This window comes from Leucopleurus acutus, assembly GCF_964270905.1.
Source record: "Leucopleurus acutus genome assembly, chromosome: 1".
In the NCBI taxonomy this organism is placed as follows: domain Eukaryota; kingdom Metazoa; phylum Chordata; class Mammalia; order Artiodactyla; family Delphinidae; genus Leucopleurus; species Leucopleurus acutus.
This window is the reverse complement of record NC_139142.1, coordinates 90,568,063-90,581,846: the sequence shown is the minus strand read 5'-3', so window position 1 is coordinate 90,581,846 and position 13,784 is coordinate 90,568,063. Positions and strand designations below refer to the sequence as shown.

Genomic DNA, 13,784 nt, shown 5'->3' with positions numbered 1-13,784 from the left:
AGGGAAAAAAGCAGTGACCTCATAAGAACCTGGGCCAGACCTACCTGCTGGTAACTGGAGGGGTCTCCTGCAGAGGTAGGGGTGACTGTGGTTCACAGTGGGGACAAACACTGGAGGTGGTGGTTCTGAAGAGTACTGATTGGCATGAGCCCTCCTGGACACTGCCTGCATGAGCCCTCCTGGACACTGCCTTTATCTCACCAAGACCTGGCCCCACCCAACAGCCTGTAGGCTCCAGTGCTGGGACACCTCAGGCCAAACAACCAACAGGGCAGAAACACAGCCCCAGCCATCAACAGACAGGCTGCATAAAGTCTTCCTGAGTAACTGCCCACTAAACGCACCCCCCGACACAGCACTGCCCACCAGAGGGATAAGACACACCTCCACCCACCAGTGGGCAGGAACCAGTCCCTCCCATCAGGAAGCCTGCACAAGCCTCTTAGGTCTCATCCACCAGGGAGCAGACAGCAGCAGAAGAACTACAACCCTGCAGCCTGCAGAATGGAAACCACAATCAATCACAAAAAGTTAGACAAAATGAGACAGCAAAGGAATATGTCCCAGATGAAGAAACAAGATAAAATCCCAGAAGAACTAAATGAAGTGGAGATAGGCAATTACTCTGAAAAAGAATTCAGAGTAATGATAGTAAAGATGATCTAAGATCTTGGAAAGAGTGGAGGCATATATTGTGAAGATACAAGAAATGTTTAACAAAGACCTGGAAGAACTAAAGAACAAGCAGAGGTGAACAATACAATAACTGAAATAAAATATACACTAGAAGGGATCAATAGCAGAATAAGTGAGGCAGAAGAACGGATGAGTGAGCTGGAAGACAGAATGGTGGAAATCACTGCCGTGGAACACAATAAAGAAAAAAGAATGAAAAGAAATGAAGACAGTCTGAGACCTCTGGGACAACATTAAATGCACCAACATTTGCATTATAGGGGTCCTAGAAGGATAAAAGAGAGAGAAAGGACCTGAGAAAATATTTGAGGAGATAAATAGCTGAAAACTTCCCTAATATGGGAAAGGAAACAGTCACCCAAGTCCAGGAAGCACAGAGAGTCCCAGGCAGGATAAACCCAAGGAGGAACACACCGAGACACATAGTAATCAAACTGACAAAAATTAAACACAAAGAAAAAATATTAAAAGCAAGAAGAGAAAAGAAACAACATACAAGGAAACTCTCAGCTAATTTCTCAGCAGAAACTCTGCAGGCCAGAAGGGAGTGGCACAATATATTTAAAGTGATGAAAGGGAAAAACCTACAACTAAGAACACTCTACCCAGCAAGGCTGTCATTCATATTCAGAGAAATCAGAAGCTTTACAGACAAGCAAAAGTTAAGAGAATTCAGCACCACCAAACCAGCTTTGCAAAAAATGCAAAAGGAACTTCTCTAGGCTGAAAAGAAAAGGCTACAACTAGAAACAAGAAAATTATGAATGGAAAAGCTCACTGGTAAAGGCAAACATACAGTAAAGGTAGGAAATCACCTACACCCAAAGAGGATATCAAAACGAGCAATGGTGAGAAGAGGAGAGTACAAATGCAGGATATTGGAAATGCTTTTGAAATTAAAAGACCAGCAACATAAAACAATCTTGTTTATATACAGACTGCTACATGAAAACCTCATGGTAACCACAAACTGAAAATCTGCAATAGATACACATACAAAAAAGAAAGAGGAATCCAAGAGAACAAAAGAGGAAGGGAAGACAAAAGACCCTCAAAAACAAAGCCAAAACAATTTTTAAAACAGCAGTAAGAACATACATATCGATAATTACCTTAAGTGTAAATGGATTAAATTCTCCAACTGGTAAACTGGCTGAATGGATAGAAAAACAAGACCCGTATATATGCTGTCCACAAGACACCCACTTCATATCTAGGGACACATACAGACTGAAAATGAGGGGTTGGAAAAGGTATTCCATGCAAATGGAAATCAAAAGAAAGCTGGTAGTAATACTCATTTCAGACAAGATACACTTTAAAGACTGTTACAAGAGACAAAGACAAAGGAGGACACTACATAATGATCAAGGGATCAATCAAAGAAGATATAACAGTTGTAAATATATATGCACCCAACATAGGAGCACCTCAGTATATAAGGCAAATACTTACAGCCAAAAAAGGAGAAATTGACAGTAACACAATACTAGTGGGGGACTTTAACACCCCATTTTCATCAATGGAGAGATAATCCAGACAGGAAATCAGTAAGAAAACATAGGTCTTAAATGACACATCAGACCAGACGGACTCAATTGATAGTTACAAAGCATTTCATCTGAAAGCAACGGAATACACATTCTTCTCAAGTGCACATGGAACATTCTCCAGGATAGATCACATGCTGGGCCACAAAGTGAGCCTTAGTAAATTTAAGAAAATTGAAATCATGTAAAACATCTTTTCCAACCACAACACTATGAGATTAGAAATCGACTAAAAGAATGTGGAGGCTAAACAATATGCTACTAGGGACTTTCCTGGTAGTCCAGTGGCTAAGGCTCTGCACTCCCAATGCAGGGGGCCCAGGTTCAATCCCTGGTCAGGGAACTAGATCCCACATGGTGCAACTGAAGATCCTGCATGCCACAACTAAAAGATCCCGCAAGTAGCAACAAAGATCCCATGTGCCACAACTAAGACACGGCACACCCAAATAAATATTTAACAATATGCTACTGAAAAACCTATGGATCATTGAAGAAATCAAAGAGGAAATCAAAAAATACCTAGAGACGAATGAAAATGAAAACACGACAGTCCAACACCTCTACGGGATGCAGCAAAAGTATTTCTACGAGGGAAGTTTATAGCAATACAGTCTCACCTCAGGAAACAAGAAAAATCTCAAGTAAACAACCTAACCTTACACCTAATGCAACTAGAGGAAGATGAACAAACAAAACCCAAAGTTAGTAGAAGGAAAGAAATCAAAAAGATCAGAGCAGAAATTAATGAAATAGAGATGAAGAAACAATAGAAAAGATCAATGAAACTAAAAGCTGGTTCTTTGAAAAGATAAACAAAATTGATAAACCTTTAGCCAGACTCATCAAGAAAAAAAGGGAGAGGGCTCAAATCAATAAAATTAGAAATGAAAAAGGAGAAGTTACAACTGACACCACAGAAATACAAAGTATCATAAGAGACTGCTACAAGCAACTGTATGCCAATAAAATGGACAACCTAGAAGAAACAGACAAATTCTTAGAAAGGTACAATCTCTAAAGACAGAACCAGGAAGAAACAGAAAATATGAACAGACCAATCACAAGTACTGAAATTGAAACTGATTAAAAACCCCCAACAAACAAAAGTTCAGGACCAAATGGCTTCACAGGCAAATTCTGTCAAACATTTAGAGAAGAGTTAACACCTATCCTGAAACTGTTAGAAAAAAACTGCAGAGGAAGGAACACTCCCAAACTCATTCTATGAGGCCACCATCACCCTGGTACCAAAACCAGACAAAGATACCTCCAAAATTACAGGCCAATATCACTGATGAACTTAGATGTAAACATCCTTAGCAAAATACTGGCAAACCAAATCCAACAATACATTAAAAGGATCATACACCATGATCAAGTGGGATTTATCCCAGGGATGCAAGGATTTTTCAATATCTGCAAATCAATCAGTGTGATACACTACATCAACAAATTGAAGAATAAAAATCATATAATCATCTCAATAGATATGCATAAAAATCTTTGGACAAAATTCAAAACCCATTTATGATTTAAGAAAAAAGAACTCTCCAGGAATTGGGCATAGAGGGAACATACCTCAACATAATAAAGCCCATATATGATGAACCTACAGCTAACATCATATTCAATGGTGAAAAGCTGAAAGCATTTCCTCTAAGATTAGGAACCAAACAAGAATGTCCACTCTCGCCACTTCTATTCAATATAGTTGTGGAAGTCCTAGCCATAACAATCAGAGGAAAAAAAGGAAGAAAAGGAATCCAAATTGGAAAAGAAGTAAAACTGTCACTGTTTGCAGATGACATGATGGTATACATAGAAAATCCTAAAGATGCTTCCAGAAAACTACTAGAGCACATCAGTGAATTTGCTGATTTGCAGGATACAAAATTAATACACAGAAATCTGTTGCATTTCTATACATCAACAACAAAAGATCAGAAAGAGAAATGAAAGAAACAATCCCATTTATCATCGCATCAAAAAGAATAATACACCTAGGAATAAACCTACCTAAAGAGGCAAAAGAACCGTACTCCAAAAACTAAAAGACACTGATGAAAGAAATCGAAGATGACACAGACAGATGGAAAGATATACCACGTTCTTGGACTGGAAGAATCAATATTGTCAAAATGACTGTACTACCCAAGGCAATCTACAGATTCATTGCAATCCCTATCAAATTACCAATGGCATTTTTCACAACTACAACAAAATATTTTAACATTTGTATGGAGACACAAAAGATCCCAAATAGACAAAGCAATCTCGAGAAAGAAAAACGGAGCTGGAGGAATCAGGAGGAATCAAGTATCGTCTCACTTCAGACTATACTACAATGCTACAGTCATCAAAACAGTATGGTACTGGCACAAAAACAGAACTATAGATCAATGGAACAGGATAGAAAGCCCAGAAATAAACCCATGCACTGATGGTCAATTAATCTATGATAAAAGAGGCAAGGCTATATACAATGGAGAAAAGACAGTCTCTTCAATAAATGGTACCTGGAAAACTGGACAGCTACATGTAAAAGAATGAAATTAGAACAGTCTTGAACACCATACACAAAAATAAATTCAAAATGGATTAAACACCTAAATGTAAGACTTGATACCTTAAAACTCTTAAGGGAAACCATAGGCAGAACACTTTGACATAATTTTCGATCCATCTCCTAGAGTAATGGAAGTAAAAATAAACAAATGGGACCTAATTAAACTCAAAAGCTCTTGCACAGCAAAGGAAAAACCATAAACAAAACGAAAAGACAACCCACAGAATGGGAGAAAATATTTGCAAATGATGCAACCAACAGGGGATTAATCTCCAAAATCTACAAACACCTCATGCAGCTCTGTATCAAACAAACAAACTACCCAATCAAAATACGGACAAAAGATCTAAATAGACATTTCTCCAAAGAGAAATGGAGAAATGTACCCCTTGGCCACACACATGGCCAAGAGGCACATGAAAAGATGCTCAACATCACTAATTATTAGAGAAATGCAAATCAAAACTACAGTGAGATATCATCTCACACCAGTCAGAATGGCCATCATCAAAAAGTCTACAAATAGTAAATGCTGGAGAGGGTGTGGAGAAAAGTAACCCTCCTACACTGTTGGTGGGAATGTAAATTGGTACAGCCATTATGGAGAACAGTATGGAGGTTCCTTAAAAAACTAAAACTAGAGCTACCATATGATCCAGCGATCCCACTCCTGGGCATGTATCTGGAGAAAACCATGGTTCAAAAGGATACATGCACCCCAATGTTCATTGCAACGCTGTTTACAATAGCCAAGACATGGAAACAACTAAATGTCCATCAATAGAGGAATGGATAAAGAAGATGTGGTACATATATACAATTGAATATTACTTAGCCATTAACAAGAATGAAATAATGCCATTTGCTGCAACATGTATAGACCTGGAGATTATCATACTAAGTGAAGTAAGTCAGACAGAAAAAGACAAATATTTCAATATGAACAATTGCTTATCAATATAAGCAATATGATATTGCTTATATGTGGAATCTAAAAAAAAAAACATACAAATGAACTTATCTACAAAACAGAAACAGACAAACTTAGAAAACAAACTTATGGTTACCAAAGGGGAAAGGTGGGTGGGAGGGACAAATTGGGAGTATGGGATTGATATTGGGAGTTTGGGATTGATATATATACACTACTGTATTTAAAATAGACAACCAACAAGGACTTACTCTATAGCACAGGGAACTCTGCTCAATATTCCATAATAACTTAAATGGGAAAAAAATTTGAAAAAGGATACGTGTATATGTATAACTGAATCACTCTGCTGTACACCTGAAAGTAACACAACGTTGTTAATCAACTATACCCCAATATGAAATAAAATTTTTTTTTAAATCACTGAATTGTCCCCCTCACATGTTTGCAGGTAAGCTTCAATAACCGTGTGATGGTGCTCTAGCAAGTCCCCTGGGGTCATAGAGAGGGGAGGCCACCTGCTGGCAGGAGACATACAGCTGCCAATCATGCAGAAACCAGAAAAGCAGAAACAGCAACTCCCCAGCAATGGAAAGAGCACAGGATTGGCTCCTTTTTAAGAGATGTCAGCACTGGGAGAAATATGGGCAGTTCTTTAGTTCAGGTCCACTCCAGATATTAGTCTAGCCAGGAACTGGCACTGATTTGCAGCTCCAAGTACAGCTCTGTATACAGTGATAAAAGAAGATCACAAGAAAGGGAGGGAGGCAGGCAGAGAGCCAGGCAGGAAGGAAGGTAGGCCGACAGATTTCTAAATTCTCTGCAGTTTCTTTTTTTTTTTTTAATTAAAATTCAACTAAAAGCTGGAACACACTTTGTATCTCTTAAAGGTTTAAAATATCTATGGAGTTCAGAAAGAGCCAGAAGCTCTGGCAGTGAGGAAAGAGGCCTGGTCAAAGCGGAGGATTTTATTGAGAAGTGGAAAATAATGTTGGATAAATACCGTAGGCAGTCTTTAAAAAAATGCTATTGGCTTATCAGAATGATTTTTTTTTCTTTCCTTTGTTTCCTTCCTGATTACTCAATTTTGTTTTATCCAAAGGAGAATCTAAACAAAAAAGTTAGTTTGGTTTGGTTTGACCTGGTTGACCAGCTCATTTGAGAAGATTAAAAACAGCAAACAGGAAAGAACCAAGCAGAGAAATTCATTTCCACCCTCAACATTTTTTTTTTAATTAATTTATTTATTTTTGGCTGTGTTGGGTCTTCATTGCTGCAGGCGGGCTTCTCTCTAGTTGCGGCGAGCGGGGGCTACTCTTTGTTGCGGTGTGCAGGCTTCTCATTGTGGTGGCTTCTCTTGTTGTGGAGCACAGGCTCTAGGCGCACGGGCTTCAGTAGTTGTGGCTTGTGGGCTCAGTAGTTGTGGCTCACGGGCTTCAGTAGTTGTGGTACACAGGCTTAGTTGCTCCGTTGCATGTGGGATCTTCCTGGACCAGGGCTCAAACCCTGGTGTCCCAATGTCCCCTGCACTGGCACGCAGATTCTTAACCACTGTGCCACCATGGAAGCCCAACATTTCTTTTTATATTTTAACTTGAATAGATCTTTTCAGTGCTTTGGAAATTTTTGAGAATCCTTTATCTTTTATTTCATTTTGTAATTCATTTAAATTTTATAATTTATTGGACATTTCTTTGCTGAGAAATTTCTGCATTCCTATAACTAAAGGGGATGGGTTTTTCTTGGATCCCCAAAGAAATGCATTTTTGGTCTGAATTGAAACCATGCTTTATCTTTCAAACCCTTATCTCCTGGGTTCCTCCTAGCCATTTGCTATGGCTCTCTTCTGACCAGGTCATTTGCGATGTAGAAAAGAAAACTCAGAGCTGCTCCCTAGGGCAGCTTCTAGGTACCTGGGCTTCAGCTCAATTCCAATGCCCATCTTGCATTTTCTTATAGATCTTGATGAGTGTGCAACTAAGCAGCACAACTGCCAGTTCCTGTGTGTTAACACCATTGGCAGCTTCACATGTAAATGTCCTCCCGGATTTACCCAACACCATACTGCCTGCATTGGTAAGTGGGAGGGGAAAAATCCTATATGGAGTGCAACTATTCCTCTAAGGGATTGTTTTCGAGCACTTCTGCTGTTGGAATAAGAAGATAAAACTCAAAACAATATGTGAGTACATGTATGTGTGTCTCTGTGTGTGTGCATGCGTGTATGTGAAAAGTTATTGGCCTTTTCTGAGCAAATCACCCTTCTTTCTTTCTTTTAAACAACACAAAGACAGCTTCGGGGAAGTTTCACCCTCTCCTTTCCCCCACTGCTTCTTACAGATAACAATGAATGCACCTCTGACATCAACCTGTGTGGGTCTAAGGGCATTTGCCAGAATACTCCTGGAAGCTTCACCTGTGAATGCCAGCGGGGATTCTCACTTGATCAGAGCGGTGCCAGCTGTGAAGGTGAGTGGAGCCCTTAGCTTGATCCAGCTGGTCGGTCCTTGTGGAGGTGGCCTATAACCACCTGCAGCATCATCCTCTATGAGACATCAGAACTGAGCACAGGGGAGATAGCCAGCTGAAGATGGGAAATGTTTTCTCTAGTTTGCACGGGTCCCATATCTTAGAGATCCATCTTCTGTCTCATGCTTGACTGTGTCCATAACACATGCTTCTCCTGAATATAACAAGACTTTTTCCGCTCAGCTGTCCATTTAGTCTAATAGGGAATGACCCAGTCAAGAAAAATAGCTAGATTCCTGAATTTGACTAATTTTCTAGTCACTGGATCCAGAGTCTTAGAAGGATTCCCTCAATGTGGATTAAATATATGAGGAATAGCTCTTCTGCTAGTATAGGATTAAATGTTTTACTTATATTTTTTAGGATTTTGTTTCTGTACTGACATTTTGGTTTCTAATTCTGGCACAAATAAGGAAATATAAATAATTTACACAGCTGTCTCACAGTGCTCTTGTGCCTTGCGTTAGTTTCTTCGTCATTTTTATTTGTGGACTTTACCAGGGATAGATGAATGGTTTTTTCCTTGGACTTATCAAAAGCTCCAGAGTAGATATTCTTGAAGTTTTTGGTGGTAGAATAATTTTTTAAGGATCAGATTTCTTACTAAAATTGCCTTTCACTTTCATATGCTTATAAATGTTGCTTCAGAGAACACCTCTGAGACAAGCATTGATGTGGCTTAAAGGCGACTGCCTTCCTTTTCAGATGTGGACGAGTGCGAAGGAAACCATCGCTGCCAGCATGGCTGCCAGAACATCATCGGCGGCTACAGGTGCAGCTGCCCCCAGGGCTATCTCCAGCACTACCAATGGAACCAGTGTGTCGGCAAGTAGTTTTCCCTTGTTCACAAGATGAATTGCTATCAGCTCCTATGAGTCAGAAAACTGCTTTCTTTCTAAAAACTTTCAACTTGTCATCGAAGCAACAAATACCATTTCAAACTGTCCATACCTGTTGAATCCAGAAGGAAGTCACAGCCTTTGCAAAGTAGCAAACTCAGAAAAAAAAAAAAAAATAATGATAAAGGGTACTTTGAGGGCGTTGGAAATGAAATGTCCCCAGAATTCCTTGACTCCCAATATCCCCTTGCTCTCCTGCTTCAGTGCTAGTCATCAGCCCACATGGAGTTCTCTTCACCTTAGAGGCCAACAAAATCCTGCTTCTGACTGTGGTTTATCAGCCAGCGAGAGGCTGTTATGAGCAACTTTTGGCCAGAAGACGCAGAAGTGGTTCCATTGAGTGCTATACATCTTTGGGGCAGAGTGCAAGCAGCAAACAGAAAGTTTCTTTCAGGATTGCTAATTTGTTTTGAATAATAAGGGAGTCCCCTAGAATCTCCCATTAAATTGAAGCTGTCATTTTTGATTCCACAGTATCATAGGAAAATAACTCTTAATGCACATCAGAGAATCCCAACATTGCAAATTTAGAGGGACCCCAAGCCATCTAGCCCAAGCCCTTTGTTTTACTGATGAAGGCTTAGAAGCCCAGGAAGGAAAGGTAGTCTGCCCTTACCGGTTCTTTGGTGGCAGGACCAGAGCTAGAACCCAAGGCTCTTAACTTCATGTTTTAGGGCTGCTTTTCCAGTGTCACCTTCACTTGTTTGCTTGTTTTTTTCATTCAGCAAGTAGCACTGCAAGCTTTGTGCTCTGGTGACCTGTTTTGGCTGCCACTCTCTTGGCTACAGAGCCCTACTTAGCAAAAACAAAGGGCAACTGCCTTCTGGGTGGCTGCTCCACATTGCAACGCTTGACTTTACTCCAAACGAAGACACATTTGGTACGTGTTCATTTATCAAACGTGTGTCTCTCTCATCTAGTTTGATTCTTTACAAGATGCAGTTTTGCAGAGGTGAGTAGTCTTGGCTAAAATGACCACAGTGCTAGAGTTTAGGCTGCACAGCTTGCTGATTAGCTGTCTGGTTTTAATAAAAAGCCCTTTGTTATCAGCTCAGGAAGGTCTTGGATTGTAATCACCAGTTTCTGACACTGTTCACAGAACTTCCAGCATGAGCTTTGTTGATTCAATACCCAGCATATGAGCCTATCTGCCCTTATTACGTAGGTCCCTTGAATGAAACTGGAGCTGTGGAGAAGAGTATAAAAGAGGTGAGGTCTGTCACTGCTGGGCCTTAACCCTCCTCTTCCTACACTCAGTCCAGAAATAGTAGAGATAGCCAGGTCATGTCCTCGTAGCCTGGAGATTCTATTTTGGCCCCATGAAGATCATCTCCTGCCTGGGACTTGTAGAAGAATGAGTCTATTAGGAAGTGGGAAGAGAGGGGAGGATGAAGATGGCAGAATAGGAGGATGTGGAGCTCACCTCCCCCCCACAAACACATCAAAAATACGTCTACATGTGGAGCAACTCTCACGGAAAACCAACTGGAAACTGGCAGAAGACTTCTTATTCGACCGAAGTGGCAGGAAAGATCTCCATGAAGCTGGGTAGGGTGGAAAAAATAAAATAAAAAAGAAGGCATTGGGATGCGACTGGAACCCCTGGGACGATCTGTGAAGGAGGGAAGGTCCACATGGACAGCCCTCACCCTGAGGAGCTTCCTTGCCTGCTGGGAGGTCTGCTGGGACAGATGGAGGGAACTGGACTCTGCTCGTGAGGAGTGCACACGTGCCGGCTTGCTAGCAGTCAGGGTGGAGAGAGACCAGCACTGACAGCTGCCAGCCTGCCACACTTCTCAGTCTGAAACTCAGTGTGGGGCTGGGCTGCCAGTATAAGCAGTGACTAAGTGCTGAATCTCAGGCAGGCGAGGGTCTGGCCACGGTGGATTTTGTCAGCACACACAGCAGGTGGTGCCACAGAAACGCGTGACTTGGGTGGACAGGCCCTGGAAAGGAGTATGCAGAGGTGGTTTCCTGGCAAGAGCACTCATCTCCACCCATTCCACCCCACAGCCTGGAGCCGGCTCTGGGGTGGGCAGATCCTCAGAGTGGCCTGTCACAGAGGCAGTCCAGGTCCCACACAGTAACACAACCACCTCGATTCCTGCAGCCACAGCACCCCGGCCTCCAGCAGCAGCCCACTCCACACCACAGCCTAGCACTAGGTCTGGGACGAACACAACAGAAAGGGACACAACCTTGGGCTGCTTCTCAGCAGAACCATGGACACCCGCATGGGTGGCACTTAGGTTTGCTGTGACCACACGGGCCTTACTTGCTTTGGCAGTCACCTCCTTTGGGACAGAGCACACACTCAAGGGCAATGGAGCCTGACCAAACCTGACCCTCAGGGCTTCTACTCCAACAGCTGTAGAGCAGACACCACCCTGACAGGGCTGTGACAGCCACAGAGCAGAAAGGAGGCCCCACCCAACGTCCAGTGCAGGCTATGGAGGCACAACACCAAGCACATCCTCTGTCTAAGGAAGAATGGCCAGCACACTCTGAGGAAAGACGTGGCTGGCATCCATACCATAAATAGCCTTCTCACCAAAAATACTGGAATCACACAGTCTACAAAGGGATGCTCCCACAGAAAACACCCCTTCAAGACCAGAGTAGATAACTTTCTCTGTCTCTATGAATTTAGAAGAAACAGTTAAGTAAAATGAAAAAGCATAGCAACTCTTCCCAGTTAAACGAATAAGAGAAACCCCCTGAAAAAACAGATAATGAAATAGACCTCACCAGTCTACTAAACCCAAGTTCAAAAAGAAGGTAAGAAAAATGCTGAAGAATTAATAAAGATTATCAATAGAAATGAAGATTAAACAATGAACTAGAAACTATAAAGGGGAACCAGGCAAAATTAGACAACTCAACAGCTGAGATAAAAACCAATCTAGAAGCAATGAATAGCACAGTAAATAACACAGAAGAACAAATAAGTGATCTGGAAGACAGAATAATGGAAATAACCCAATCACAACAGCAGACAGAAAGAAAAGTGAAAAAAATGAAAGCAACATCTGGGGCCTATGAGATAATACAAAGTGTGCCAATCTACACATAACAGGGGTTCCAGAAGGAGAAGAGAGAAGGAAGGGGATCTAAAGTGTATTTGAAGAAATTATGGCTGAAAACTTCCCAAACCTAAAGAAGAAAACAGATATCCAGGTACAGGAAGCACAAAGGGTCCCAAACAAGATGAAACTAAACAGACCCACACTAAGACATATCATAATTAAAATGGCAAGAGTTAAAGAGAGGATTCTAAAGGTAGCAAGAGAAAGATTCAGCTTATTTCTCTGCAGAAACTTTGCAGGCCAGAGGGAGTGTCATGATATAATCAAAGTCTTGAAAGGGAAAAACCTGCAACCTAAGATACTCTACACTTGGCAACATTATCATTTAGAATACAAGGAGAGAGAAAAAATTTCTCAGATAAACAAAAACTAAAAGAATTCAGCAATACTAAACCTACCTTGAAAGAAATATTGAGGGAATTCCCTGGTAGTCCAGTTATTGGACTCCACGCTTCCACCGCAGAGGGCATGAGTGTTATCCCTGGTCAGGGAACTAAGCTCCCGCATGCCATGTGGTGCAGCCAGGAAAACAAAAGAAAAAAAAAGAAATATTGAAAGGTCTTCTCTAAATAGAAAAGCAAGAATCTATAGGAAAGGGATAATCCCAATAGGAAAGGCAAATATATAAAAGGATTGAAGATCACTTAAGCCAGTACATAGATTAAAAAACAATAAAAAAATTGTTGTAAAGGTGATTATATCTACAATTAATAGCAAAAGCAAACATGAAGATGTAAAATAGGACATCAAAATCACAAAATCTGGAGGAGGGGACTAAAAAATTGTAGATTGTTTAGAATGTGTTTGAGCTTATATGACTATCAGTTTAAAGCAAGTAGATATAGTTATGGGTCAACATACTTGAAAACCAGGGTAACCACAAATTAAAAACATAAAATAGATTCACAAAAACCAAAAAGAAGGAAACTCAAACATAATATTTAAAAAACCATCAAACCACAAAAGGAAAAACAAAAAAGAAGACATGAACAAAGAAGAACTACAAAATCAACAGGAGAACAAGGTTTAAAATGACAATAAGTACATACCTCTCAATAATTACTTTAAATGTCAATGGACTAAATGCTCTGATCAAAAGACACAGTGGCAGACTGGATAAAAAACAAGAACCTAGGGCTTCCCTGGTGGCACAGTTGAGAGTCCACCTGCCAATGCAGGGGACACAGGTTCGTGCCCCGGTCTGGGAAGATCCCACATGCTGTGGAGCAGCTGGGCCCGTGAGCCATGGCCACTGAGCCTGTGCGTCCAGAGCCTGTGCTCCGCAATGGGAGAGGCCACAACAGTGAGAGGCCCGCATACCACAAAAAAAGAAACAAAACAAGAACCTATAATATGCAGCCTACAAGACACTCACTTCAGGGAGAAAGACACACAGATTGAAAGTGAGGGGATGGAAAAAGATATTTCATGCAAATGGAAATGACAAGAAAACAGGGGTAGGAATACTCATATCAGGCAAAATAGACTTTAAAACAAAGTCCATAAAGAAAAAGAAGGACATTA

At 41.0% G+C, this 13,784-nt stretch overlaps 1 protein-coding gene across 2 annotated transcripts in view; it reads left to right on the top strand.

Annotated features, from left to right (window-relative positions):
* FBN1 (fibrillin 1) overlaps positions 1–13,784 on the top strand; it is a gene marked incomplete at both ends in the record, with an annotated part of 252,338 nt that overhangs the window by 225,730 nt on the left and 12,824 nt on the right. The window contains 3 exons of one of the 2 annotated variants that reach the window (XM_082841143.1): positions 7,706–7,822; positions 8,087–8,215; positions 8,981–9,100. In XM_082841143.1, the coding sequence (XP_082697269.1) occupies positions 7,706–7,822; positions 8,087–8,215; positions 8,981–9,100 (366 nt within the window). Of the gene's footprint in view, positions 1–7,705; positions 7,823–8,086; positions 8,216–8,980; positions 9,109–13,784 lie in introns of those variants that run through there. The other variant, XM_082841142.1, reaches the window with a different exon arrangement.